This window comes from Phlebotomus papatasi, chromosome 1 (assembly GCF_024763615.1).
Source record: "Phlebotomus papatasi isolate M1 chromosome 1, Ppap_2.1, whole genome shotgun sequence".
Lineage (NCBI taxonomy): Eukaryota > Metazoa > Arthropoda > Insecta > Diptera > Psychodidae > Phlebotomus > Phlebotomus papatasi.
The window spans coordinates 73,104,214-73,130,236 of NC_077222.1; the positions used below are offsets into that span (position 1 = coordinate 73,104,214).

The 26,023-nt window shown below is 33.0% G+C and overlaps 2 protein-coding genes across 19 annotated transcripts in view; one reads left to right on the forward strand and one right to left on the reverse strand.

Moving 5' to 3' along the window:
• Positions 1 to 26,023, reverse strand: part of LOC129801397 (protein sarah) — a 64,430-nt gene that overhangs the window by 7,207 nt on the left and 31,200 nt on the right. The window lies entirely within an intron of this gene.
• Positions 1,398 to 24,658, forward strand: LOC129800936 (monocarboxylate transporter 10). Of its 18 annotated transcripts, none has more exons than XM_055845791.1 (5): positions 1,398 to 1,784; positions 3,228 to 3,691; positions 17,533 to 18,669; positions 23,498 to 23,578; positions 24,091 to 24,658. In XM_055845791.1, exons 2-5 carry the CDS (start codon positions 3,367 to 3,369, stop codon positions 24,117 to 24,119), a joined length of 1,572 nt encoding a protein of 523 aa, XP_055701766.1. In that variant the 5' UTR covers positions 1,398 to 1,784; positions 3,228 to 3,366; the 3' UTR covers positions 24,120 to 24,658. The 18 variants fall into 18 exon arrangements, with proteins under 18 accessions (XP_055701766.1, XP_055701744.1, XP_055701759.1 ...); XM_055845769.1 differs by having other exon boundaries at positions 1,414 to 1,784; positions 2,635 to 3,691; XM_055845784.1 differs by having other exon boundaries at positions 1,414 to 1,690; positions 2,635 to 3,691.

Sequence of the window (26,023 nt, forward strand, 5' to 3'; positions counted from 1 at the left end):
TTGGAAAGCTCCCGTTAAGTACTACAACGCTTATGACACCTTAATTTCATCCGATTAAATCGAAGGTCCGATTAATTGAAAAATCGATTTCGAATATTTCGAAAACTAGACGATGCTTTTTCTTTAAATTTTAGTATGTTGTAGCTGAGGTCGAGATCTTTCCAACGGTAAGTCGCACTCCTCTCTCGATGTTCCCTGACCCGAGCTATAACCAAAAATGTCATGACCGGCATTTTTGGTGTTTTTGAAGCGATTTTGACAAAATTTTAGTATATTTTATATCTAAGATTGTATTTTGTATTGTATTGTATTTATTTTTCATTACCATTAATAACTTATAATAACTCATGTTAACCCCACCGTACCTTGCGGCCATCGCCGTCTTAGCGTTGGTGACCAACCCCCAGATCAAGATCTTTCTAACGATGGGTCCCATCCGTCCCTACCCCAATCCACTGTACCCCGACCCTTACTATATCCATATGGACCGGACTCTATCTCTAATGTTTATTCACCAATTTCAATGAACTTTTTTTTCTTTTGTTCGCCTTCCCCACTAAGATTATTTAAAACAGAAAATGACCAGTGATAAGCCCAGATAAGCTTATGGTAGCTGAGATTCTTTACAGGCGACCTCGAAATGCGTGGAACTCGGGGTGCTTGCAACTCGGACGGAATACGTGAAAATTCGATTGTGAGTTGAATTTTGGGGGGGGGGAAAGAATCGCGTCGAGTAAACTGTTTTTGTCGGTCGAATGAATAAAATTGGCTCGACGCGATTCTTTACCCCCAAAATTCAACTCACAATCGAATATTCACACATTCCGAGTTGCACGCATTTCGAGGTTGCCTGTAAAGAATCTCAGCTACCATAAGCTTGCCTGGGCCTATCACTGGTCATTTTGTAATGATTTCCAAAAATGTCGTATTATTCAACATTTTTAAAAGATAACGGATTAAGATTAAGATTTGCCAAGAGAACGATTTTCAATTCTGGATAGGCTTCTAATTGGACCCATTATGAATTCCCATTTCCTATAAGCGCTAAACAAATATATATACACCATTAGAGGCACACTGAACAGTCAATTTTCAAATTCAAGTCTTATGGAGGCGTGTCCTATTTTTTAAGGGGGAGTGGTCTTTCTGTTCTAATTATAAATGAATTTATATGCAGCCTTTACGTAGAGGTGTGACTAAAATTGTTTTTAGGTAGAGTTTCCTCATGAAGACATCATGAAGACAAATACTCTCCCTGAAAAAAAAATAGTAAAAATATCGATTGATAAAACAGAAGTGTCTCACCAGCAATTTCCCTACATAGCATATGGCGAAGCCTTATGCCTTGGCGTTTTATACTTCCTTTCCTTTTAGCCCACAGTGTTACGCTTTAGAGGCACGTATGGTTAGTATCGTGTTTTGTGACCATGAAGATGCCAATGAAAATATTTTCGGTATATATTCGTAATAATTGAGCGGACAGTGTTCGTGTAAATCAGTAAGCAATAGCGGTGGTTTTTTTCTGCTTATCTTGCCCATCCTCTCTGATTCAAATCAATTGATGGAAATATGAGCCGGTGACCATCCATTTAGTCTGTGTTTGCTATTCGTCAGGTTCAAGAACACGTCTATTGGTGCACATAAATTTCAATTTGTCTCTCCATGTGCCGTATACAATTTAATTAGCATTGTGAGTAGCAATTTTTTCCACTCGCGCGATAAATTATGACTTGTGGACAAATAGAGAAATTGGCCTAGAGTGGCACTCCAGTGAATAAGCGAAGGTGGAATATTTTTTTTTTGGTGGCCCCAGTACAATCAACTTGGGTGATAATGCTGTTAGAAATTGTGGGATGAGGGGAGTGAGAAATGTGTGAGTGTGTGAATTGGCTTCTTTGATGACTCTCTGGAGATCTATTGAAGATAAACGATTTCAATTGGCAGGCATAGAGACAACTGCAAAAAAAAGGCTATCACATAGAGTGGATGCCGTTGGAGGCAAAAGCATGTTGTCTATCTCGGTGTAAAATTTTTCTCGTGTTGTTTGATTGCTAAATCGCATTTTCTTATCAATTTGGCGAGAATGATTGTGAGTCAGCGACGTGGAAAGTATAATTCACTGAGGAAATACGTTATCTTTGTCACCATGTGCAGTTTTATATGCCCTGATAAGAGGCCGAATTGCGCCAAGTTGTGACTCTCAATGGAAGGGATCCTTCAAGGCGCTTGAGGCTTAAGATTTTTTGTCTTGTGCTTGTGTACTCTTTAGGCATAAGGCGCCCATCTCAAATTTCTCAATTCACAGAATCTCTCGTGCTGATGCACTCGGATTTCTGTTCGTGCCTAAAAAGTGATGTCACTCTCAAGATACCGACACCTTGGCACAAAATATAGTGCCATCGGACTATTTCAGTGTGTTTATTTTCTTTCCAATTGAGAAAGTGTGCGGTGAAAGAGATAGGGATTTGTTATATATTTATTTATATGTTTGTGAAAAAAAGATTTCTGTGGTCGGCGCGCGCAAATTCCAAGTGCGCGCGGTTTTGTATATTATGTCTCTTTTACAATGCTCCCCATCACATAAACGCATATTTCTCACTCTCCCCAATTGGGAATCTCATTCACTCTCTCTAGTATAAATCCAACAAACCGATCGGAAAATTGTACAATGTGGTGGTTTCGTGTTAAATAACGCGTTTTTATATCATGAGTTCGCGCGGGAAACGAAATGCAGAGAATCCCAACATAGCGACCAACAGGCGGCAAAATAACGTGTCTGGCTAGTTGTGCTCGAGAGTTTGGACAGTGTGGTTCAATTCAACTGAACTAAGTTACTCTTCATTTCACTGAGAATAACCCGCAGAAACATTTAATTTGAAAGATCCTTTCACATGGATCTTTATCCTCTCGCTTGGTACATCAATTCTATCAACACTCTCGCACGTTTGCATTTTTCAACCTCAAAATATCAACTGAGGTGTCTTGTGCAAATATTACTTGGGAGTTGAGTTGAAGAATTTGGCTCGAGTCTATTGAACTTTAGTGAAGATTTAGTTAGTGTGAGAGAAGACTATAACTTTGGTGAAACACTTAGAACTCAAAAAAATTTTTTGATAGATTAGAATTTATACATTGTACAGTAACAATCACTAGAGTGAAAAATGATAAAGTGTTATTCAGCGATAAGCTCTTAATTTATTGGTTTTTGCTTATTCAATTGGACAAAGGCATCTAAAGACAAGGAAGCAACACAAATAGAGTGCGACATTGCCAAACACGAAGAAGAACAAAGTAGATATTTTTTTCTGTTAGATTAGTGAGAGGAGTGTTTGTTGGTATAAGGAATTTCGAGGAGAACCTGTAAAAATGACCAAAGGGGAACTTCTGCAGGAGAATGGTGCGGCATTTGGGAATGGTGAGGTAAGACTTTCCAATGGTTCCCTCGGCAACGACCGGTACAACAAGCAACCAAAGGTGGTGCCTGCTGGTGCGTGTGGGCCGAAAGAGCGGCCGGCATCGTTGGAAATGAAAGAACCACCGGATGGCGGAACACGTGCCTGGCTCATTGTGATCAGTTCATTCTTCTGCAATGGCATCATCTTTGGCGTCATTAACACCTACAGTGTCATCTACGTGCGCCTCCAGGAAGAGCTGAAAGCGCGTGGTGATCCCGAAGCAAGCAGTAAATCTGGTGAGTACATTCTCTAATCCACTTAATAGTTCTCAAGAGTGAAATGGGACAATTTCACGCAGATCAACTCTATTTAAGATCATTTTACCAAATAATTACAAACCATGGTACAATGAGGTAATTTGAAATTGAATCTAATTTGGAACTTTGAGATTTTTTCACTGTTGCAGATGGGCAAAAGAATAAATAAGACCAGCAAAAAATATTCTTGAGTGAAGGGTTTGTGTTTGACCTATTTCGTGGTGGTCCTCTTTTACTCTTTGTCCATCTGCAACAGTAAGAAAATCTCAAATTTTCTAAATTATATCTGATTCCAAATGCCCTTATTGTGTTCTATTTCAGTAAATAATTTCATTCCATGCTATTCTAAGTCTTTTTAGTATATTATTTTTCTCCTAAATATTTGTTTTTCTGGATTCCGATTACCGTGCTCTTTGATTGGAACAATGTTTCCTAGAAATTCGGATAACTGGAAATTTAATTTAAAATGCTTCTCCTAAAAAATATTGCAATTCTAATGTAGAATAATGCGATGAATCGTAACGATCGTACAAACTCGAAACTGATTTAGGGGGAGCTAGGGCTATTTTGAGCTGTGGGACTTCATTGATTACGATTTTTTCGTATATTTCTAAAGACACATGGTAAATGTCCTAATTCAAAACCATTTCCAGACGCTTTAACTTTGACAGAAGATTCAACACATAAAGTTCATATTTTTTCTGAAGAGAATTACATAAATTTGCTCCTGGACTCTTCTGGAATGTTACAGTTTAGTGAAAATTCTTTAAATATAATTTGAAAACTTCTTAAATACAAGAAAAATACGCGAGTGTAAAATGCTTCTATTGGAAACAAATTAATCCAAATGGAGACAAGGGAAAGTTTCTAATTGGAGACAAACAGTGTAAGTGAAACTGCGACGAAAGTCTTCCAAAACCTTGTTGTGTTGCTCTTGAGTGCAGGATTTGTTCTTATTCCTGGTCTTTTCTCCTTTCCCATATAAAAAAATAGAAAAATCTCTCCAAAAAATCATATTTCCGGGGTTTACTATTGATATTGAATTTGCTGACACTTCAGAAAAAACATTTTTGTTCACGAAATAGGTAATTATTTCATTTGAAAACTTCACGTACCGTTAACAATAAAGATTATCACTGAATTTAACTAAAATTATCCAGAAATATGACATAAATGTTAAACAAAACGAATAAACAACAGTCACCTTATTGTGTTTTTCATTGGAAAACATGGTCGATCTATAAAAAATTCGATGATGAAAGGGTACACTATTAATTTTTCTGAAAAATTAATAAATTAAAATTTGTGAATATGAATTGATTTTCGCTTTATTTGGAGCAAAATTAACTAAATAATGAAACTGTGGTATAGAAAAAATATAAATATAGTAATTTAGTACTGTATTTATCATGAAAACAGTGACGTTTCCATTTGGAGTAGCGAAAAATTTCCATTTGGAGCAGGTTTTGAATTAGCTCAATTTAAGCTTGATTTTACTATAATTTAATTTAGATCCCCTATTGTTTTGTGTATTTAAATTACATAATGTTAAAGCCCAGTATCCTTTAAACATATGCGAAAAATCGTGTAGCAAGGGAGCCTACAGCTCAAAGTAACCCCTCCCCCATGGCTAGTGTCTTTTTCTAAGAATTAAAAAAAGAAATTTAAAATCATGCTTGTGTGTAACTGCGCCACTCTCCTCTACATATTGATCTATAATGTGACCCTGTGGAGGAATTTGAGGAAAAAACCGCGACGCCCTGTATAAGTGATAATTTTCCTTATCATTCCTTTTTCTATGACTGATTTTTTTCTTCACTTACTGTGTCACGGTTAAAGTGATTAGTTTCAATGAAAAATTTTAGGACCACGGTTTTGTTGAATGAGCAAAAGTTCAAGATTTTGCAAAATGTTCATAGAAATTGATAAGGATTTTTTTTTACTTTATTCAACTAGTGAAAGTTAGAGGAAAGTACTCTCCCTTCGAATGTTCATGCCTTCGAATAATGTGAATTTACTTTATTTTTGCTGAAAGATTTCCACATGATTGTCACATAATTATCAATAACTGATTATAGGATAGCTAATATTTAATAGAATTGTTTAAGTCTCTTAGAAAAACTTAAAGAAAATTTACATTATTCGGTATGAACGTTCGAAGGGAGAGTACTTTTCCCTTACTGTTTTAGAAACCATTAATTTTTTTACTCGTATTAGAGGCAAGTTTCCTCTACTTACACAGAAAAACATCGAGAGTATTTATCAAAAAAAAAATTGTTGATTTTACCATATTTGTGTGTTCCTTTAAACTTAAATTTTATTAAAAATCATAAACCAGGACCATGGTTTTTATTTTAAAGAAAATTTCTTGAACTTAATGTAAAATTTATCGATTTATCGTATCATTTTATATTATTTTTTTGCTTGCAAGGGTTAAGGGAGGATTATCCTTTCCACAAAAATTAGAGATTTTGTTAGAATTTTTTTTTGGCTCAGATCCCTTCTCTGGAATCTGTACTAAAGTAAATAAGGAAAGTGTGAAGTAAATGAGCATATGAGCTTGGTGTTTCTTTCCTACTTTGAGCGCTTTTAAAAGGTTTAATATCGATAAGATCTTTGATATAATATTTGCAAGACAAATCTTACCTTTTTTCTTATTTCTCAGTTTTCTTTTAGATTGAAATCAAACAGAAAATAATAAAAATATTTCATAATTTAAAAATAAAAAATAAAGGGATTGTTATAATAATAAATTAAGATTTTTGTTCAAAAGTCGCACATTTGTAAAAAAAATGAGATTTAGAAACAGTCTTAAGGTAAATGTTTTGTGTCCTACAAATATCTTTTGTATTAACTATTTTCAATAATCAGTGCTAATATTGGGGACCAATCACGATGGTAAGTTGAGGAACAAGTCTTAGAAATTTCTCATTTTCAGTGCTTTATCTTCCATCTGATTTAGGTGCTTAACGATGAAAGATAGCAACTTGTAATATGTAAACACTAGGTTCATTAACATGTCCTTCATTTCTCATCCACTCCTCCAGTTCTTTCTTAAAAACAAATGTTTTTGGTATATATATATACAAAACGGCATAAAGGATTTTTTTTTGGATACGGCTTTAGATATTGTCCAGATGAACATTTCGTCTATATATACACCAATGACGTAATGTTACTTTTTCTACCGGATTTTCAATGTTAAACTTTTTTCTGCAAGCTTCTTCTTCTTTCACACTCTAAAAGTTTACAATAAATACTAGTCTATAACGTAAATTGCAGTTCAATTTTGAATAATTTAACTACCTACCGGAGTTCATTGAAAAAAATGCAGAAAAAGACAACTTTAGCATATTTGTTCCTCAACTTACCATCGCGGCAGCACATCAATATTATCACTGGACATGGAGAGTAGTTCATATCTAAGATATTAACCATAATAACAAAAATATTTCATGAAACCATTCCTTAATGCCTAACGCACAATAACTTTTGTTTTTTAAAGATGTTTTTGACATTTCAATGAGAGTGAATGAGACCTAGATCTAGTCATCTCGCTCACTCTTATAGAAAATTTCGAAAACATGTTTACAAACAAAAGTTATTGTGTGCTGGGCATAATCCTTAATTTTTCCCCAAAGGTGCGACTTTTTCTTTGATACGGAGGGAGTAATTTATTTTCAATTTTTACCAAAAATAAAGAATGTGTGACTGCATATGAGATTGGCTAAAGTTCTCGAAATCTGTTTTTGCTGTAAAAGTAATGGAATAATTAACCCTTTAAGGACAATTGAAACACCGGTGTCCCATAAAGAAAATAATTTTTCCTGACTACCCAAAGTTATTTTTTTCTTATGTTTATACGTAATTGCAAAGTAGAAGGTTGAAGGAATCTAAGATATTTTTTGCAAGTCTCCATCTATTTGCTATATGATAAATATTTAAGCTAAAAAATGACGAATTTTTAAATTCTCATATTGAAAATTGATTTGAATTATTTTTTTATACTTCCAGTTTTTTAAGGAAACTACAATACTCAAACGTAATAATTTTCGTTAGAGTGAAAATTATCATTCATTTGGTATCGTCAGAAAAATTACTTAAATTTTTGGGCTATTTTTGTCCCTATCGTTCATAGACACAAAAATACATCAACTCAGATTCTGTTTGCTTTACGAAGGTTAGATGTAAGACGTTTTACAATTTTTTTATCCGTTTCATTTTTATTGCTGATTTTCGGTCAGTGAAAACTGTCTCGTCGTTAAACGGTTAAATAATCATGATGAATTTACATAAATTTCCTACACACCGTCTCCGTAATTCACGTAGAGGTACCATTTAGGTATATTTTTGAAAGCATGTCCCATTTATAAAAAAAATCTATTTTTTCTCAAAAAAATAAAACATTGACGGAAATTCCAATGCTATTTGATAAATAAATTACCACAATCAATTTATAAATCAGAGATCGAAATGCTTTACATTTTTATCTTTTTTTTAAATTTTCTTTTTGAAAATGCTTCAGGAAAGAAACCTACTGTAAAAAAAGATAAATATAACAATCTGTTTAGGAATTCACTAATATTAGTATAATGTTGAAATATAATGCCTTACGCACAATAACTTTTGTTTAGTAAACATGTTTTTCACATTTCAATGAGCGAGTGAGATCCAAATCTAGTCATCTCGCCCTATCTCATAGGAAATTTTGAAAACATGTTTATAAACAAAAGATATTGTGCGCTGGGCATAAAACTTCGTATAAGTTACGAAAATATAAGAAATAGTGTTTTATTTTGGGTAAGATTTTTTTGAATGAAAGATAAGAAATTTACCAATCTGATTTTTTTCGGTGCAATATTTAATTTTAAAGTCAATCAATTACCTCTACGACATAGTTATCTTTTGCAAAGCACCGCAATGAGTTTGATAGATAAAAGGCACTGAGAAAACGGAACAATTGCGGAGAAATCCTTGATTTGATACGATGAACTGAATTAGGGTTTTTGTTTGATTCTTGCACTATAAATAGGTTTTTTATTCACACTCTGCTGTATACAAAAATCATGCTAAAAATACAACCAAATGCGGGTTGAAGCTCTTTGTAAATAAAATTGCGTAGAACTTTAGCATTGCGTTCTGGATTATTTGGCGCGCGAAATGCTAATGATTCGGGCACACCGACAAAGGAATGCATTACATTAAATTAAATATTATCAATTGACTCTCAATTTACCTCAGCAATATGTTTTTTTAGAGTGCTTGATATGATATTTTCTCATAACATATTCATAATATTCGTATTGGGTTTACAAACGGTGTGGGAAAAAAAACAGTAAACAGTGTATACGTTATCGAAAGTGCTCTTGAAATGTGATCTCAAGTGCTTCTGTTGCGTGGTAAATCTAAAAGAAGGTCATAAAGGGATCTTTTTTTCATCACTAAGAGTACTCCGATTCGATAATGTATCTCAATGGACTTGGACAGTATTAAAAGCCCAAGGAAAGCAACAATAAAAAATCTGGGTAAAATGCCGAATTCTTTAGGCTTTGTTCTATAAAAGAGTCTGAGCATGATTATTTTCATTGTTCCAATGAAAATATATGTAGTCACAATAGTTCGATGTCCGGGACGCTTTTGTCGCCAACTAATCTCGGTGCATTTCTCTATATTTCTGAAATGACTTGATAAATCGACCTGAATTTCCAATCGGTCACTGCATGCCTTTCCACCATTTTCATCATTATGATCTTTCTCCCGTCTTTTTTTTCCATTCCACGATAACAGATTGTAGGTCAAGCACTCTTAATGACTGTGTTTAGTGATCATTTCGAGAAAAGAGAGAGAATTCTCAAGAGGGCAGCTTTTTTTTTGTAAAAGACAAAAATTTAATTTTGCTGAATGATTGTGCAGTTTTTAAACTCATTCCATTTTGATTAATTTGGTATATAAGAGATATTTAAGGGTTAAAATATTTTGACAGAAGAAATGATAATATAATAACAATTAATTTAATGTATAAAAACTGCTAAAAAGAGCTTAGAACTAATCTTTGCATATTAGCAAAGAATATTAATATTATTCATCTGGTGGTGTTCTGATCATAACGGCAATTTAGGAATTTCCTATAAGATTAGGGAATAAACAGACAAATTTCTTGCAAATAATGGTGCACATCAGGACTTTACAGATCTGTATCAGTTTAGGAGTTGAAAAATACTGACCACTTTGCAATTTTACTGACCAGACCAAATTGTTTCCTTTTCCTGCTCGAAAAGCTAATGACATTGAAAAGAAAATGTAGTACGTCAAAAAGTGATAAATGTTCTTCATTCTGTTGTTCACACAGCTGTAATTAATTAAGCGATAGTGGGTGGAATAGCCCTAAACAGTAAATAATAAAAGTAAACAATTCGTTACGATTATCACCCTTTTACAACACCCTCTTGGTGCGATCTTTTAGCTCCACAAACAGCTGGTGGGCTTATTGAAGCTTTATCCAATATATGGCTCATAAAACAGAAGTATCCGAATGTTTTTATTTCGTTTAAGGGTTAATTGCCCCTGTGTGTACCACATGAAATATTATTACAAAGGGAAAGTGTTATTTAAAGAATTTGCAGAAGAAGTAAAATAAAAGCTGGCTATATACGGAGTTTAACCTTTTCACAGTCACGAACCAGGAATCAACTATAGTTGATTCCTGGTTTGAGTATACTCAAAGAAGTTTCTTTTCTTGTAATATCAATTTTAAAGTAACAATAAAATGTGGAGATTCTTTTAATATACTATTTTTAATGCTATTATTTTAGAAAATAAAATAAATATAGAAAGTTATTATAAATAATATAAACCTAAGGTAAGCTTTGTAGCTTATTACAAGAAACGCTGTAGATATCAAATTATCCTTAGCATTTTTACATTTTCAATTTTTTGAACACTTAATTTAGCCTCTACACACTAGAGAAATTTAAGTCCATATTGAAACAAATTGCTTTCGGTTGAGTAGGAAAGCTATGAAATATGTACAAAAAATTTCTCTAGTGTGTAGAGGCAATTAGATGGTGGTGGAATTAAAAGTGTTATATATTTTTAATCCTTAAAAATCAGCAGGTTTGCGTACAATTTAGAAATAACCGCTCTTCAGGAATTGATTTAAACCTTGGGTTAAACCTCCGGTTTGTGAAGCGGTCTTCAGATTAGAACAAGAGTTTTGGCCCAGTTCCCGAAGGTTTCAAAATCCTAATAAGCGAGCATTTTTATTGCTTTTTGAGAGCCTAATAGGTCATTGATCTTTAATAATTCAATCGTAAGTCACATTTTTCCATAAAATCGTGATAGATAGGAAATTAGAACAGTTAAGCCATATGGCTAAGCCTAGGTCTGAAGCCCGTATAACCCGTATAAACTAACTCAATTAAAGTAAAAACAAATATACGTAATTATTTGTAATCTAAACAAAATCAGAATGTTTCTTAAGCTATTAGCAGTAGGGACGAGTAGATATACTCGTCTGGCTTAAAAAATAAAAATGGCCTTTTATGTATTATTTAATTAAAATAGCTCTCTTTTGCTCTGTGCTTAGCTATTAATGATTACTGAAACAATTCATCTTATGTATATAGTTATAATTTATAAATTAAAAAAATAATTAGGGTAAGTGTGCCAAATTTCGACATAGTTGCAAATAAGCATCGAAGTCCTAAGTTTGAAATGCAATATTTTTAATTCATATTGATATTTCTTGTTACTTCCTTTTCGGGAGGGTTGTGTGGAACGTTGAAAACTAGTTTATCATCTTTGTTTTCTTTAAATTACTTTCTAAAATATTGAAACATTAATAAAAATGTGAACATTGCTTTGGGTAGTATTCCGGCCACTTTGAGTGTAATACCGGCCATCTTGTTTGTGACCACCTTTTCTGAAGCAACGGATTGAAAATTTCAAAACGTCATACAGAACGAGTTTAATATTTAGTTTAATACGTTTGTATGACCCGCAAGCCCTGAGATCTTCCATGTAATTTGTCCTGAAGACCTGAAGAGTAGCATCTCAAATTTACGCGCAGATTCCTGTAGCAATTTGCCCTTCCTGAACTCTTCCAAGGCCTTTTCCACATCATCTTTTTCATAGAAGCTATGGTTTTTTTTTTCTATGAACATTGGAGAACTCTGAAATTAAAAAAAATGAATAAGAAATTTAGGAAAGCAAAAGATGTTGCCGGAATAGGCAACATCACCTCACTGGAGAGATGCTCACAAAGTATATACTTTTTTACGCGAAATACAGGATCCAGCTGGTAAATTTCACCCGAAATTTAAAGATTGATTCACTATTAACTTAAACAGACAGAATCTTTAATGAAAACTAATTAATTTTCATGAAAAACATCGAAGGAAAACCCTCTACATTTCACCACAAATCACAAGACTGCTAAAAAACACAAGAGATCTGTCACATTTTTTGTAAGACTCTTTCCACACTGAGTTTTTACAACACAATTTAAATTCAAAGCATACCCAAAATTTAATGATTTGTGTTAATACATCCTAAAATGAATAAAGATTTAAAAGCAAAATGAATTCATTGACTATTCGAAAATTACATACATAATTTTAATTAATTTATTTACTTGGCTGAAATTAGAAGCTGGCCGAAATTTGGCACACTTACCCTAAACTTAGTACTTATAAATTAATTTTTGGTAGGACAGGATGTATTTTAACTCCAATGCTGTGAATTCCTTTAAACATCTCGAAGTCCTTAAAGAATTTTTTTTACCGTTTTAAATCGGTAATGAATAATTACGTGTAAATATTTAACAGATTTAATAGTTTATAAGAAAAAGATGAAATTTCTTTAAAGATTGCTGATAGGTAGAGGAATTGTGCAAAATTTCGGACAGGTTGAATAAAAGCATCAATATTCTGTAAGCGTAATATTTTTAATAAATACTATTTGATTTTTTTCGTTACTTCCTTTTCAGAAATGCTTGTTAGAACCTTTATAAAAGAGTTTAACATGGGAATATCATTTAATAGTTCAAAGCATGGACATTGCTTTATGTGCAAAATCGGATACAAAGTTTTTAGAAGTTTCTTTTTTTTCCAAAACTCTTTCAAGGCTGTTCCACAGCATGTCTTTGGTATCGCACAGCCTCTAGGTCTAGCTCGTCTAGCTCTAAAAGTAAAAAAAAAATTATGAAGTTCTAAGAAACATAACAAGTGTCTGGGTATTATAAACTGTCCGAAATTTTGTACAGTTTTTCTGTAACACAATCTTTAAATAAGTTATTTAATTCCAAAAGTTCAAAGGGCGGTGAATTGTTAATAAAGTTCTTTACTATAGGTTATAGGAAAAAAATCGATGGACAAATTACTGAAAAATTCCAAAAAGTTATGTATCTTTATGTTCCTATTACATTAGTCCAAAAATAGGAAAATTTACAAAATTATTTCTGTTTTTAGTTATCTTTTCCACTGTTAATAGGCTCATAACTCAAAAATAATATCCAAAAGATTTCAAAAATTTAAAGGGTGGTTTGAAATGGGTAATATGGTTTTAATTTTTATCTTTTATATAAATGTCTTGGAATTATATTCGAAGGAATTTTAAGAATATATAAAATAAAATTTGCAAGTTATCCTTTATTTGCTAAGAATTTAAATAGTTCTTTTAGTTATACAACCTACTCGTTCTGAAATGATTACAGTCTATATAAAATTCCTCAATTTGGTCAGTTCGCTTGCATTTTCGCCGCAGTGTGGTTTGTTTTCCTCATTTAAATTAGTTTAATATCAAGCTCTTATAAGGGTAAAGCACGTCATAGTTCGTATAATTGTTATGCTTAATATACCCACCTACATCATTTGGCATTATCGTGGTTTGGGAAAACATTTTTGTGCGTTTGGAAAAAAAAATTCACAATAATCAACTTGCCGCGGGTAATCTTTTGAGTGAAGGGAAACCCACTAGTGGTTGATTAAAGCACCAAATATGAGTGTATGAGGAAATCGTTGATAATAGGATTGATATGATCATCCCTCACCCGGTTACAGAACTGATTATCTCTGTAGCTAACATAATAATATATTCGTGCAGGTCTCTCAAATAATCAACTCCAATATTTCGTGAGAGATTGCAATATCATTTTATGGATTTCATGTGATTTTCTTCAGTAATCCATGAGTGACATGGGAAAGAAATATGATTCCTCAAGTTAATGAAATCTTATAAGTTTTCCGTAAAATCCACAATCCGTATTGATTGATGAATATTGAGGTGTATTTCATTATTTAAAATAAATTGAGAGCATTGCACCTTATTTGCAATTTTGCAGAAAATTAAAATTATTTTCTGCATGAGTGAGCTTTCTTTTATGATCGACACACAATTCTATTTTTCGACTTAACAATTAAATGACACCTCTATTCGCAGATTATTATCAAGTGCAACAGTATTGTATTGAAACTGGGTAAATTTACATTTCCGTGGATATATTTAACTAGTTGGTGCTCCTTTTTTTTCTTATACCATGCGCCTCCTTCTCAGCCTCTAATAGCGTTGATAGTGAGACGAAGATTCACATAAAAATAGTCTCTCACATGTTGGAATTGTCGAGTGAAATGTAAATTTAGCATTTTGTGCGAACATCGCGATAGAGAACATAATGTTTCTAAAGTCATGCATGATACGTGCGAGCTTCAAACCACTGACGATAATTTACGTGTATAGCAATATTTTACTTTTTTTTGATTTTATCTCTCAAAAGTTATATACTTTAACGTTTAACGCAATCACAACCTTGCTTTCAGAGAAGTATTTCAATTGCGAAATCATGTTGGTTTTGAGAATGAAAGTGAATTGCATACAAATTTCTGGAAGCTATTTTGAGAATGTGAAGAATTTAACTTTCTTATTAACAAGTGTCTGAACATATTTGCAATAATTTGGTAAATCCAAGACATTTCTTTGATAATATGGCAAAATATATTCCCATTCTAAGAACATCTCAAATTTTTTATTTTACACTGTAATTTAAAATGATTCAGCTCGTAAACAATCACGATGTCTTTATGGGATAAGTTGTAGGAGGAGATACCCACGTGCAACTTCAAATTTGACTCACTTTCTCTCACCAGAATTTTTGCGTTTGAGGAGGATCTTTGGAAATAGTTTTCTTCGCGTCTAAACATGGCAAATAAATAATCGAATTATATTTTTTGTTCGATTATGTATTCAGATGTTTATTAAATTTGATCAAATTGAAAAATTATTTGATCAGGTAAAATCTAACCAATTAATTTAGTTTGGTGAATAAAAATAAATATTTGATTAGTAAAATAGTGAAGATTATCAGTTGAGTTAAAAAGAGGTGGCAAAGAATTATGGCCCAGCTTTGCAGAAATTCAAGGCTTAAATTCTGTTCCATAATTGATTTGAATCAATACATAATAAGTCCAACACACCTTTTAGGTCAGGAAAATTTTATCAAATCAAAATTCGAATTCCTTTCTCACACGTTTTGCGTATGTCTATCTCATTCTTTTGCACTCTAAAATTGATTGAACTAAATTGAATTTGTTGTGATGTCTAAAAGAAGAAGAAGGGTGCGAAAGAATGAGATAGTCATATGCAAAGCGTGTGAGAAAGAAAAAGATTTAAATATCGGCTTCAGGAAATTTTCCTGAAATGGTATTGGAGCCATAACTAATTTATTTCAATATCTATTCATAATAACGTAGAAATGATATATTGCGTGGGATTGATTCATTTTGGAAAACATCAATCATGAGTTAATAACCGCATGACACAAGTTTAGAGACTTCTGACTTCTGAGGAATTCCAAAATATTTCCAATTAATTTCAACTTTTAAAATCGGTTGAGAAATATGCTATTTAGAACTTTTAAACCTTGTCTTTGAAAATTCCTTATCAGGGATGACACAAGGACATTTTCTTATTCAACATAGAAAAATTACCCCAAATTTCTTTCAAATAAAACTAAAAAAATAATAGGGCAGAGGGAGGCAGTTCATAATGCATGATATATTCAAAATTATAAAATTTTTGAGACAATAAATTTATATATGGGAAATGTACTATATAATTTTCAAATAGTTAATGCTCAAGATAAACTAAATGGACTTGGTCAGTTTTTTTTTAACAAATCAGTCTTTAAAAAGGCTTTCAACTCCTTGAAATTATGTCACCCTTTCCTTCTACATGTTTTAGAGATATTCAAAAAATATATGTATGTTTAAAAAGAAAAAGAAGTGAGGAAAAATAATCACCTTAATAATTTGAATGTAGACTTATTAAAAAGTCTTCCGAAGCCCCAAAGTCGTTATCTCTAGTCGGTAGGCCTCTAGCTTTGGTAACGATCGGACGGACGGATTGAGTCTGACATTGTTTTTCGGAAATTTTATGAATTGCAAAATAATAAGTCAAAAATGGATCTGTAGGAGGCGGAAAATGAAAATTTCGAGCGATTAGCCCGATTAACCCTTTAAGGACGATTGGAGCACTGGTATTCCATGACTTTTTCTGACCGCCAATTTTTTACCCTTTCGTCCTTAAAGAGTTAAGGATCATCAAGGGTGGAGTGATAACTTTTCTATACTATCGAATCTATAGTATCGATAAATCTGTATTTGGTACATTGAAAGAATAACAGATTTTTAAACATTATTGGACAACTTATTGTACCATATCTAAAAGAATGATAAAAGTTTGTAACACCCATAAAAAAATATAACTATCATTTAAAACTTTCAAAATCTACAGTCGATATTATCGAAAAGAAGTTATCATGTCACCCCATATTATTTATTGTAGTAAAATTGTTGCTCTTCATTTATAAATCAATTAGGAAAAAGTTTTAATCTAATATGAGCTTGCATTTAAAACGTTACATTATATGCCTCTTTTGGCATATTAAATTATAGGGGAAAGTACTCTCTCTTCGAACGTTCATGCCTTCGAATAATGTGAATTTTCTTTTATTTTTCCTAAGACACTTACATATTTCTATGAACTATTAGTTAGCTTGTCATCAATTAGGGGAAAGTGCCCTCCCTTCGAACGTTCATGCCTTCGAATAATGTGAATTTCTTTTGTTTTTCGTAAGGGATTTACACTAAATTATCACAGAATTATCAACAATTGATGATAAGCCAACTAATATTTAATAAAAATGTGTAAGTCTCTTAGGAAAACTAAAAGAAAATTCACATTATTCGAAGGCATGAACGTTCGAAGGGAGAGTACTTTCCCCTACTGATAATTATGTGACAATTTTATGGAAATCTCTTAGGAAACGTAACAAAAATTCACATTATTCGAAGGCATGAACGTTCGAAGGGAGAGTACTTTCCCCTATCATATTTTAAAAAATTATTCCCGCATTAATTATTATTTAATTTTAACTTCCTGGTTTAGATTATGGGTGAGCAATCTTAGATTCTTTAATGAAAGGGCCAGAAATTAAAATTACACAAGGCAAAGATAATGCAGTTTTCTTTTTTTTTCAAGAATATCAGTAATCGATAATAGATTTCTTAAGCTCAAAAAATATTTAAGTCCCACTACATTTTTTGATTGGTTGGAGCGAGGGTTGGAGCTTTAAATTCAATAAAGTTTTATCCATTCAGAGAACAGGATGGAAATAAAATGTTTTACAGAATTAATAATTAATAAAACCTTAGTCGTAAAATATTTTTTCATTGTCAAATTGAGATTTTTAAAGGATTCACTTTTTTATACAAAAAACTAAGAGCCAATTAATAATTATGTAATGTAATATTCTTGTATAATTTTAGCACTTGTGGGATCCCTAACAATTGGTGCCACATTCCTACTTTCTCCAGTGGCTGGAATTCTCACTGATAAGATTGGACTTCGTCGGACGGCCATTCTTGGAGGAATTCTCACCTCATGCGGTCTGCTGCTATCGTCTTTTGTTACAAAAAACATCAACGCTTTGTACCTCACATATGGCATTATGTATGGATTCGGAGCAGCTCTCACTTACACCCCTTCCCTATCTATTCTGGGTCACTACTTCAAACGTTACCTGGGCAAAGTAAATGGCTTTGTGACAGCAGGATCAAGTGTCTTCACAGCCATCATGCCCTTCCTGATAAACTGGCTAATATCTTCATATGGTCTCAGTGCTGCACTTCGCGTTGAGGCTGGTATCTCCAGTCTCATTATATTATGTGCTCTCCTGTACACTCCCATTAGTCCCAAGGTTTCCCAACCACAGCGAGTGCGAACGGAACAATCTCCAGTCAGGAGAACTATGCAAAGTCTCGTAAATGTAGACAATTGGAAGAAGAAGCGCTATGTCATCTGGGCTCTGTCCATTCCAGTAGCTCTCTTTGGATATTTCGTGCCATATGTTCACATGTCCAAATTCATTACTGTGGCCTTTTCTGGGAATGATATCAATCTGCCTGTGATGTGTTTGGGAATCTCATCGGGTGTTGGACGTCTTGTGTTTGGCTTTATTGCTGACTTACCGAGAATCAATAGAATTTTGCTTCAGCAAGTATCCTTCTGCTTCATCGGTATCATGACAATGTTCCTGCCCATGACGAGTTCATACATTCTATTGCTGGCGTTTGTTCTCGCAATGGGACTCTTCGATGGATGCTTCATCTCACTCATTGGGCCGATTTCCTTTGACATCTGTGGCCCAAAAGGGGCTTCTCAGGCCATTGGATTCCTCCTTGGACTTTGCTCCTTTCCCCTCACACTGGGACCTCCAATTGCTGGTATGCTCTATGATCATACTGGTTCCTACACACTGCCATTCATTCTGGCGGGCATTCCACCGCTGGTCGGTGCTACCACAATGCTCCTCATTCGATGTGTCAAAGATGAGAGCGTTGGTACAGAGATGCATGACAAGGATCCTGTTCAATATCCATTGGCAAAGACTGCCTGGGATGAAGGTAAGAAATTCAAGTACTTCTAGCTTACCACTAGTTTATTTACGCTTTTTTTTTCGTTGGATTATATAGTATGATTATTTTTTATTATAGAAATCCTTAATATTTTGCGAAATCTAAGCATAATGATTTTCTCCATTTTTATACCTAATGATCACAGCTTAGAATATAGCGGAAAGTGGCGTACCTTAATATTGGGGCATTTTTTAAATAGATCTTTTTTTGTCCAATTACTCCTAGAACTTCACAGAGAGGCAGCAGTATATAATTAATCTATCGATTTTGAGTTATATATATTTTTCCACTCGTTACCGTCCAAGGAGTCGTATTTTGGTAGAATTTTGAAAATCTGAAGTTTTGAGTTTTTTTGGCGTTACGCTGTTTGTTCGTCTGTCCGTCCAGCTGTCGCTAGCTCTAGAATAGAGGCCAAACGGTTAGAGATAGAGACTTGGAACCTTCGAGGAACCCCCCCCAATAAGTCGACCAAAGGATCGTTAACATGCTCCTAACCCCTCTCTTTCCAAATCAAAACCATGTCTTTTGGGTTTGCTCAAAAACGTCCTTATGCGAACATTCCGTTGAATAATTCTTAATAACGTATTTTCAAGGATTTTTTCAAAAATTAAAAAGGGTCTCTAAACTCTAGCCAGAGAGAGAGTATTTCTCAACCGAATGGTATCATATTTGGACTCGTTGGAAAGGTCTTGGTATTCCTGACAAATCTGAACCGATTCCAATCGGTTACGAACCGGTAATGAATCGATAAGTAATTTTTATCCGAAAATCAATTGTATTACTCCTCTATTTTGGGGAATTTTTTGAGTGAATCAATTGGTTCAATAAATCGGTTGAGAATTGGTAAACGGTAAATAATGCAAAAGTATTTTTGAAGTATAGCAGTTAAGTTTAAAGTTCGAGCATTTCGTAGACCCTGGGACGCTTTGCCACACCCTTTCCAAAACTGATCAGATCTTGAATAATTTATAGTAAGATGACTACAGTGGCGACAAGATAAATAGCACACCTTCAGCGATTTTCCTATTTTAATGTTTTATGATACAATATCAATCTTTATACCTGATCATACATTATTTTTTAGAAAATATAATGCCCATTATAAATAAAAATGATAATTATTTAATATTTGTATCTGTTAAAACCATGTGTTTTTGTCATTTTATGAGTTTAGGTATAATTCGTGCAGACAATTTAAATAGCACACTTTCATTTTCTCTGAAAATATTTCCTGAAATTCACTTTTATTTTAAAATTTATTATATTTCTGTATTTTTGATCATTTATAGGCATTAATGCCACAAATTTTTATAAAATAAAGTTATGAGAACTGAAAAATCATGAAAATAGAGCCTTTAGTGCAGATTTCTAGGCTTTATGTAAAAGAGTTTAGGATAAGATTTTTTGTTGTAAATTATATTGTTCAAGAAAGATAACGATCAATTCAATAATTTTTTATGATCAAACATACAAATCACGCAAAAACTCGAAAATATCGAGAAAGAATTACGATTTCTAGAGAAGATTCTGCCATTGTTCTTATATAGTAAAATTGAATTTATTTGCCGCCGTGCCGAAAATAAAGGAACAAATTGAACAAAATTTTAAAAAGTAGCCGATGTGAGCATTACTGAAAGCCAATTATGTAAAAATACCCGCTTTAGAACTATTGCCAGACGTACAGAGTTAGTATCCAAGCGAAACCGTATCTGTTGATTAATTTTTGTTAAAGAGCATATGCAGAAGAACCTCTAATTCTGGAATAATATTCTTTGAACAGATGTATTCCGGTTTAATATCACAGGATATGACATAAGAAAATATTAGATGTCCCAAAAGTCAAGGATTTTGTCCTTGATACATAACTAAGTACGTAAAACTTAGCGGTGGTAATTTTATAGTATGGGGCTACTTTTTCCAAGTGGTGTATGGCCTGTATATGGAATATCAGGCAATATAAACTAATTTGTTTACAAAGATATCTTTCGGCAAGATATGTACCTCATCATCAAAAAGAATTTGTTTTTGGTTTTTAAGTTTTAACCAAGCTAATGGTCCCAAACACACTGCCAAGAGTTTTTAAAAGTGGTTCGATCAGAACAAAATTGATCTTCTAGAATGGGCAAGATGGCCTAAGGACCTCAATCCTGTTGATTTTAAAGGAAAAGATTGACCATAAGACAAATCTGTCGAATGTGACTAATTTGAGGATAGTTTTAAGTAGATATCCACACTACATGAAATACAATCACATTAGAATAGTGTCAAATCCTGATTTCCTTAATGATCCTTCGTTGTCAAGCGCTCATTTTTTCGAAAAGTTACTTAAGTAGGGTAAAATGTATAATTTGGAATTAGTGATATAAGTTGGACAATTCGCTGGTACAAGTTGGACATGGCTTTTTTCTTGATAAATACAGTACAAAATTTGTTTCTAAGCACAAGAAACCAAATTATAAAACTAAAGCATTAAAAATATACAAATAAAAATGAAGTAGTAAATTTATCAAGACGAAAAGCCCTGTCCAAATTATACCATTGTCCAACTTGTACCACTGTCCAACTTGTACCACTTTACCCTAAGTACTAAATAATCCATATTTAATTTTCAAATAGAATTCGTAAGTTGTTTATTAGATTAGAAACCGAAAAGTATCGCTTCTTAGGGTGTGCTATTTATATTGTCCTCTTAATATGTGCAATTTCAAGATTTTTTTTGATCGTACTAAATTTCTTGATAGAACTTTCAGGTTTTTTCTTCATATTGAAAATGTATTTATATACAAGTTCATTTATTATTATTATCATTTAAAAACATAATTTTTCGAAAAACAAAGCATATATTACAGTGTCCGAAACTGTGCTATTTATCTTGTCGCCACTGTATATCCGTGATATCATCTTCATCAGGATTTTCTTGTACTTCTTTCCCATCATTTTTTTTTCAAAACTAATTAAATTTTCGTTGTCCACAAGATGACTATTTCTACAAATCCTTTTGGTAAGGTTTCTCTTTTAGTTCGAAAAGAATAATAGACTGTTTAAAGAACTTTCATTTAGGAATAATAAATATTTTAATTGTTGCATTAGAACCAGTGGATGTTCATACACTGAGAGAAATCCGAAAAAGTTAAAATAACATTCTTTTTTTTTTTTTGTTCCCCCCCTTACCCCTTTGTAGGTCTAAAGCCCTTGGGCCTATTATGACCAAGAACCACTTCTAAAATGCTAAAATGCTAAATAAATAAATAACAAATATCAAACAACACAAATGAATTACAATTTGTCTCCTTATAAAATTAACTCACACACATTTAAGGCTGTCTCTCCATTAAATTAGATTCTAATACCATTATTATTTAAAAACATCACAATTTTCTTCAAGGTTTCCGAGAGCTTGTGCTCCATACACAACCCTAATATGTCCCTAACGCAGAGATTAGGGGATATAAGGCTGCAGGAATTCACCAGCTCATCTCTTCCATTAGTATAACGAACACACCTGAAGAGGACGTGATCTATGTCCTCATACTCATTGCAAACCTCACATAATGGGTCCTCAAGCACATTAATTCTATGTAAATGCGATCTAAGTCGGTAATGATTCGCCATTAGTCGGGTTATTGTCGTTATCACGCCTCTCGACATATGACCCATTCCTTTAAACCAAGGATTCGTCTTGCATTCTGGCAGAATTGAATGACAATATCTGCCCATATCATCCGTCAACCATGCCATCCTCCATTGAACAAGACTCTCCTTTCTTGCTATTCCGAACCAGTCCTCAGATCTGACCATTTCCCCTCCGTCTTCAGATGCCCTTGCTCCTCGTTTTGCTGCTTCATCTGCCTTATTATTACCGACCACTCCCACGTGAGACGGGACCCATATCACACTTATCAGTTTACCTAGGTCTTTCAATCGACTGGCTAGATGAGCTATTTCTCTCAAGAGAGGCCATCTGTCTTGTTGTGTTCGGTTGGGATCTCCATCGTTTGTAAAAGAGCTATTTTTATTTATTTAAAATAACATTCTGGAAATGTTAATTTTACCCTGCAGTATTGATCCGAAATCCGTGTAAATATTACCTTTTTTAGGTGTATTGGGGGTTAAAGTTAACCTTCTTCATGTTAATTTTACCCTCAAAAAGGTATAAAATTTACATTAAAAAATGTTGATATATTTTTACACCTAAAAAGTGTTAAAGTTATGAGGAAAAAAAGTTAATCGCACCCTCTTTTTTTTCTCAGTGTATGCTTAAATTTAATACTCGTACCTCATACCTATAGGGGAATTCTGTAGAGTCTGACAATGTCATATGACAAATTTTCGGGGGAAAATTCGAGAGGATGACAGTATTTATGGCCGGAGCTCTATGAAGTTCTGATTAATTCATACACTGAGAGAAATACGAAAAAGTTAAAATAACATTCCGGAAATGTTAATTTTACCCTGCATTATTGATCCGAAATCGGTTTAAATATTAACCATTTTAGGTGTATTAGGGGTTAAATTAACTCTTTTTCATGTTAATTTTACCCTTAAAAAGGTGTAAAATTAACATTAAAAAATGTTGATATATTTTTACACCTAAAAAGTGTTAAAGTTATGAGGAAAAAAAAGTTAATCGCACCCTCTTTTTTTCTCAGTGTATGAATCCAATTTTCCAATAGTTTTGCCGATTTTACCATATAAAAGAAAATCAAATTTCTCATATGACATTGTCATATTGTTACAGAATGCCCCTCTGATCAAACATATTTATAAGTAGTGCGTACTTCTGGCAAATATGCTAAATATCTGATTTTTCCCACAGAACGACCATTTGAGGACAGAACATTCTGCAATGGAAGAGTTCCGCATACGCTGGAAAGGAAAGCATCACTCGCGAGTGCAGGTACAAAAACTCCCTTGATTTCTGGTGGTGAAAGTTCCATCTTGATGCCTGATGCTTTTGCAATAAATAGTGACTTAATTTATGCACAAAAACGCCAATACCAATATACCATTTATTGAAACTTCATATCCATTCTACACCCAAAACATCGCAATGCACGAATTTAATGCTAAATATCTACTTCTATATTTTTTTCTGCTTAAATATATGTATAGTTTACGCAGCTTTCTCAATTGTAGAACCAATTGCAAATAATTGTGTTAAATTGAATGTATAGTGAAATGTTTTTGGGCGAATCACAAAATCACTGTGATATAGGAGGTAAAATAAAAGCACTTTTGTTAACAGAACACGCTTTTTTTCAATACCACTTACACCTAGCCTTTTCTTCTGGGAGAGGTTGCACATTGTTCTCCGGGGAGCTTTTTTATCTCCCTCTGCACAATAGCTTTCATTTGAATTTGTAGTGTTTGGTCATTTATTAAATGAATAATTTCATTTTTATTTTCCAGAATCATTGAATGATGTCACCAATACTTGAATATTTAGCATGGACGTCGAAAGAGAGATTAAATGACTAAAAGTAGGTTAAAGAATTAGTAAAATAATTTAATACACAGGACACTTACTGATTTGCATATTGCTGTTAAAAGAAAATTACAAATATTTTGACGAGGATTTATAGAAATTCCTTGAAATATCCTTTTTGTAATAGTACTTCAAAGTTATCACTTATTATTAATTAATAGCATTATGAAATTAGGGGTAAATTTGATATAGGTGTAGTTGGTAAAGGCGCCAATTACAGATTAATGTGGTGACCCAAAGCTAGATGGCAGCACTTTTCGCTGGGATGTTAAATTCAAATAGTCAAGACTGTTTGTCATGTAGCACTTAGAAACTTGGAAATATTTTTTTTAATAATAAAATAAACATTCAGACTATTGATGATCAGCACTGCTATATATATTTTGTTTAAGATATATGTTGAGTACAAGATAACCTCTCTAAGCTGTTGACATATTATGTAAACGTAAACTATAGAGGAGGAAAAAGTCAAATAAATGTCTGTTAATTATATGTCGCCTTTTATGTATTTGCACAAATAATCGAACTAAATGATGGGTGATATTGCCGTATGTGAGTTTGCTTTTTAATCAATGGAAAATTTACAAGATTAAAAATAGATCCACGCTATACCATTCTTTATTACACAGGATTTTCCCTCACCGATGAGGTGAGACACAGACATACTCAATTTGATCAGACCCAGGGGGCTGATGATTACACCACAATATCACAGGATTCCAAATGTTCAGATAAATCAACCAAATACATTGAGAATCTTGCCCAATATTTGAGCTTCAACATAAGCTTGATAACAAAATAGTAAAATTATCATCTTGTCTGACAAAGGTTGAGTCATTACAACTCTTTTTATCAGTTGTTAAACATTTTGCAATTCAATGGAATTTGAACAATTAAATATAGTTCAGAATATGCAATGATTTTTTTTAGTTGTGTCTATTGAGATTGGCCAGTTGTTTCTTCTATACGCTTCTTTAACTAAATCGTCATAGTTTTTTAAAGGTAAGAATTATTTCCACTTAAAGTAATGAGTATAATAAAAATAGAGAAAAAATTTACTAATAATTGGTCTTTTGCTTAATAAAAATAGTTTAAGTAGGGGGAGGCTTTGATCGTTCGCACATACGCTACCTTCAGACACTTCATATTTCTCCCATATTCCTTTATGAATCTCACATATGGCTATATATTGTAATAGCTAACCTTAAATCCCATCTTTCCTGAAAAAATTGAGAGTCTAATCCTTTTTTCCTAGTTTCAGGAAACAAAAAATAAAAACAGGTCCAAAACTGTAATTTTGCTGTGCAATATTTCATACGATTGTGCAGAATTAATATCACTTTTCTGAAAAACTACTATCACAAAGGGTAGAAGGGTTATTAGGAATCAGATTTATGTAAAAATCTTTTAGGCTGAACAGGCACTTTTTGTGGGTGGAACAAAATTCACAAACTTGACTCAGATTCATCGATCGCATATAGAAGACTGCTTCTTTCAGATATTTTCCAGGAAACTTCATTTTAGATACGATCCCTCATATTCACATCTATTGTAATCTACCGATTTGATCCACCACTAAAAAGGAAAACTTAAAAATCGTAAAGTTGATAAACAAGAAGTAATTTGACTCAAATAGGCTGCAGTTGAGTAATTATTAAGCAATTTTGCATTTCTTTGATATAAAAATATTTTTCAAGCTTGCACAAACTGAATGTGCAATGAAAGAATCACATCTGCAATAAGCTCATACAGTTTACAACTGGTTTTTTGACAATCTTTGACATAACCTCACTATTGTGTTGTTTTGCATGACAAAGAAAAGAAATTGTCCGTGAGAAGCTGTTTTGTGAAAATTTT